This window comes from Penaeus japonicus, unplaced genomic scaffold (genome assembly GCF_977035675.1).
Source record: "Penaeus japonicus unplaced genomic scaffold, GWHDUDI00000001_assembly GWHDUDI00000025, whole genome shotgun sequence".
Taxonomy (NCBI): Eukaryota; Metazoa; Arthropoda; class Malacostraca; order Decapoda; family Penaeidae; genus Penaeus; species Penaeus japonicus.
This window is the reverse complement of record NW_028234427.1, coordinates 27,675,040-27,680,039: the sequence shown is the minus strand read 5'-3', so window position 1 is coordinate 27,680,039 and position 5,000 is coordinate 27,675,040. Positions and strand designations below refer to the sequence as shown.

General features: G+C 39.5%; 1 protein-coding gene across 1 annotated transcript in view; it reads right to left on the bottom strand.

The window, feature by feature from the left end:
- LOC122242923 (uncharacterized) overlaps nt 1-5,000 on the bottom strand; it is a 10,819-nt gene that overhangs the window by 3,018 nt on the left and 2,801 nt on the right. Inside the window, exons 5-9 of the mRNA XM_043000354.2 lie at nt 4,939-5,000; nt 4,419-4,745; nt 3,650-3,985; nt 1,748-2,146; nt 1-1,472 (exon numbers count right to left, since the gene is read on the bottom strand). The exon at nt 1-1,472 is cut by the window's left edge and continues 3,018 nt beyond it; the exon at nt 4,939-5,000 is cut by the window's right edge and continues 588 nt beyond it. Coding sequence (XP_042856288.2) covers nt 1-1,472; nt 1,748-2,146; nt 3,650-3,985; nt 4,419-4,745; nt 4,939-5,000 — 2,596 coding nt within the window. The remainder of the gene's footprint in view (nt 1,473-1,747; nt 2,147-3,649; nt 3,986-4,418; nt 4,746-4,938) is intronic.

Below are 5,000 nucleotides of genomic sequence, written 5' to 3'. Positions count from 1 at the left end.
CTGCCAACCATCTTGCTGAGATAAACTGTGTTCATGTTTGAAGGGGTAAGAAGGGGCTGTGGGAGCTGCTGGGGCCATGGTGCCTCTACTGTTGGAACTATATCCACATCTATCATCAACAGAGGGAACTCCTGACCCATCCATATCATGTGCAAATTGATACCTACCTGAGTTTTCTCGATTCCAGGAGAGATAAAGATGAGCCTCTCGTCACCAAGCCTCAAGTTTTTCAGACATCTTTTTGCTGTTTGATAGAATGTATCCGTGAAATTTGATCCTTGCATAAGATCTTTGAGTTCATCTCTTTCAACTGATAATTCTATGTACTTTTGAACTCTTTCACTTTCAGGGGAATTTTTTAGCTCAATTTTGAGACCTTGTCCCGGATGACCACTTACATTTTTCAGAACCAGATTGAAGTCATATTCGTCTGGGCAGAACAGCCTGGTATCATCTGCAGCACTTCCTACACCGACAAGTTCTCCATCAAAGAATTTGTTTACTTTGGCAATTTCAGAAGTGAGGTGTTGTACTACGTCTGTGATGGCTTGTCTAACTTCTGAAGATTCTCCCTTTGTAAAGTCCACATGGATATCCTTGATTGTGTTACTGAGACCCCCTTTGGCTTCCCATGTCTCTCGCAGATGGTCAAGATGACGTTCAATTAATTCTTTGCTGTCATTACATCTCTCCCGTTCATCCCTAATTAGACTGAGGCTTTGCTGGTCAAGATAAATTTGGTATCCCTTAAACATATCATGTGGCCGTAAACCACGGTTATTTTTAATTCTATTTGTGAGAAATTGTGCAACCTCCTCATGACCTGCCATGAAAGCATAGTGCGAAGGCGTGTTCCCGCTACGATCTCTGGCTTCTCTAGAACACCCAAAGTGGATCAGAGACATTGCTATGGACAGGTTACCATGCATGGCAGCATGATGAAGCGCTCTTGTATCACATATTGGATCTACTTCTGATTTTACATCGACTGCTGCCACAGTGGCTAGCAAATAAAGAAATGCAGTAAGATTATTTACACTACACAACTTCAGTGCTCTTACATACAGAAGATTTACATATTTCTGTTTATGTTGTATATGTGCATTGCATTTTTGTTTTCTTATAGAGAACAATCTCATGCTTTCAGTTAGTTCACTGAAGTCATCATCCTCATCCTTACTGTTCTTACCTTCATAACCAACATCAAGTTTCTTGATAAGGCTTGCAATCCATTCTTCATTGGAAACATGTAATTCCTCTTCTTGATTTGCCGTTAGTCCCAACTCACTAGACATCAAAAGGTCTTGCAGCAAAGGGTAAGACTTTTCTTCACCTTGTCTTTCGTACTGAATGTAAAGAATAATCAGTAGGACCACGAGATGTTGCAGCTCTTTGACTTTTTCTGAATTCCTGTGGTGTCGTGCCTTTGCCATCTTCGTGTACAGGCATTGGTATTCCTTCGCAAGAGAATCCTAAACAATAACACAACATATTAGAATGTGTATAAGAGTATATGTTAGGTGTAGGTATCGAATACAATATCTGTAATGTTCTAAATGACCAGCCTAACTGAGGACCTAAATAGGAACATAAATATTTAAACAAACCAAGCAAGTAAAGAATGATATATGTACATGATGATATTCAACAATCATGAATATTACTTCAAGATTACACGTAAAATTGCAAGAAAGAATATGCTGAGTGACACTATTTTCACTCCGAGTGACTGCTCTTTACCACTGACCTGCAGCAGCTGTTTCTGAATCTCCATTGGAATCTTACTGAAGAGAAGAGAACCGTCTTCAGCTGATATGAAAGGATTACTTCCCATGTGGCTAATCAGTTTCTTTGCCGTGTCCAGATGCGGTTGCTCTGTGTCAAAGACCGCTTGGAGGGCTGAGTTGGAAAGGTCACATGTGCTTCCACCTGCCTGCCACGCCCACCAGGCAGACGTAGTAGCTCCCCGCCTACAGGCTGTAATCAGCAACTGGGTAAGATGTTCTGGGTCGTTCTCACCACTAACGAACTTTACTTTCCAAGGCTCCATTCTTTTCAGTTGTTGTATAAGATTAAGAATGGCTGATTTCAGCATGTGTTCGTCAGGAGAGAAGTCCATTTCCACCCCGAGTTTGAGTCGGATGGCCTGTAAATCAAATGTATACATAAACAAACGTGGTCAAGTCTACCACAAAACCATAATCTCCGGATGGTTTAGATCAGCAATATCTTCAAGAAGTACACAAGTGACATAAGGTTGGCAAGATTAGTAAATAAGGTAAAAATGATTAAAAGTAATTGGGCTTTTATGGGCATATGATAATGTGATGATGGTCAGGGGAACCTCAATGACATGTCCTTAAAGTTTGTGGATGTATACTAAAGTTCGTGACGGCACGATCCGCTCAGTAAGCGCCTCATATCTCTTTACCTCTACGTGCTGCTGAACGCGACCCGATTAAGGAATTGGAGGTGTTCAAAATACTACTTGATGACCTGAGAATATATGAGTGACACTATCGGTAGAATTAACCAGAAGCAATAAGATGCCATCTGGTTGTAGTTTGGAATTTACTCAAAAATCAATAGATGAACTGAGTGCTAAAGCTAGCTTGGAACATGAAAATCATTGTCTTTCACCTGAAATGCAAGCCACACCGAGAAAATAGTCATCTCAAGTCACAGCTCGAATGGAATGGCAGGCGGTTTGATTACCTAGACGACCAGGTGAGTTTCACGTCAGCTACTTTGACAAATCATATTTGGTCCAACAAACCGTCCAGTAATGTAACGAGCTGTGTCATACATACAACCATTTCTGATCACTTTCCGTCTTTTTCTACATTTAGAATTAGTATTAATCGTGGAACAAGGAAGAAGATTAAAGTAACCTATAGAGACTTTAACAAAAATAATACCTAATTCAGGAATTTCTTAAATAATGTATGCTGGGATCTAGTCTGCTGTTCAGTGATCCTGATGTTTACAATAAATTACACACGATTTTTCTGCTATGATCTTTTATTTTTTCCATAAAAATATAGATTAACTAAGACCAAACAATTTGATCAACCATGCAGCAGTAAGGGCTCTTACAAGTGAAAAGAATAGGCTTCAGCGTAGATAAGCAGAATGGCAATTAGACGAGCACGGAATCACCTCACTCAAGTGATTCACTCTGCTCAATACAAATATTATACTGGTATATCAAAATCTAATTCTAATAATTAAAGAAATACATGAAAGGTTATTAACTCAATAATTCATCTCAAATTCAAATGATGGACACTAACCGAGTTCAAACTCGAGATCCTAGTAAAATATCTAATCATTTCAATAATTATTTGATCAATATGGCACATAAGCTAGTTAGTAAGGGCACTCGACCACTTGATAACTTCATGGATTTCATAGGATCTTCTCACGACACAAGTTTGTCCATAAATGCTGTACTTTAATCTGAACTCTCGTGGTGTACCTCAAGGGTCATTACTAGGGCCTCTTCTTTTCTTGATTTACATAAATGACTTTGTGAAAATAACCTGATATCTAAAATTGACCTTGTATGCTGACGGCGGTAAACTTTACACTTCAGGGATTGATATCAATGAACTCATGTGTCCAAATGTGTTAACAAATTGTCACTTACCCTAGCAACCACTACACTGACCCAGGGTGTTACCCCTGGGGTGATCCAGGCCAGCTGTAGGGGTCCGAGACCAGAGGTGGTAGCAGTGAGGGGAGCACCTGCAGCCAGCAGAAGGGGGAGAAGCGGTGTGCTATTTGTGGAAATGGCGAGTAGGAGAGCGCTGTAGATGAAGGATCCGTGAAATTCGAGAGGAGTTCCAGTTGCAAGCAACGATGCCACTCTCTTCACCAAATCGACTCTTGACCTTTTGTCTTCTACATCATTTGCAGAGAATGTCCCTCCCATGGAAATTGCCTCAAGAAGTTGGAAGTATCGTTTAGATACGTCGCTACGGCTCTGTAAACATTAATTCCGTGAGTAACCAAAAAAAGAAACAACATTGGTAGCCTCGTGACATACAATTTCTGAAAAGTGAATGAAATGATACAGTTTAGACCACTGTAAAGGATAATAAATTTCTTTATGTATCTATTTGCCATTATTTCTCTCTATATGTATGAATCGATGTATCTTCCCGAGACAATAGTTATAGATATTCATGTGTACATCGATGTATTTTACTGATACTTCATTGCAAAATTATCGTTAAATGACAATGTTGCGAGAAAAATGCATGCAAAATATAAGATGCTATTCATCTCTTATGAATTGACATTAACCATTCCTGTAAAATTTCAAATAAAGGAAGTCATTTCAAATCTAAAAGCAAAACCCATGCTTAACAATTAAGAATAGAAAAATAATAATTAAACAGAACCATGATCATTACCTGGTCCCCATTGTCGTTGACTCGGATCCTTTTCTCAATCATCTCCGCAATCTCCCTATGGCCCTGAGAGTTTGCTAAGTCAGCTGGGGTCTTGAGGTCTTTGGTAAGGGCGATGGGCAAGGCACCGTGGTCCAGTAGCTCTCTGACGCACGTCTCACGGCCTTGGTGAGCAGCCAAGTGCAGCGGAGTGAGGCCGTTTTTGTCTTGGTAGTGAATGAAGTTGATGTGATTTACGATGAACTCACGCAACTTCTGGACGTCTTTGATCTCGAAGATCTTCTTGGTGACTCTGACCCATTCTTTGTTATATTTGTCTTCGCTCTCGATCTGTAATGGCCACAGGGAAAAATGTAAATGTGTAAAGTGGGAAAAAAAAAAAATTGATTGAAATGTGTATTAGTTTCGCTATTAACCATTTTGTTATCCATGTTCTTATCCATAATTATTATAACAAATGAGAAAAGAAAACAATGATTGTTATGATAATAGTCATGCTTGAAAAACTCTTTTGAAATCTTACCCAATTCTCTTGCGAACTGCTTTTGAAAGGAAGTTTGTGTGAATGTTTTGTGGTCAATCGCA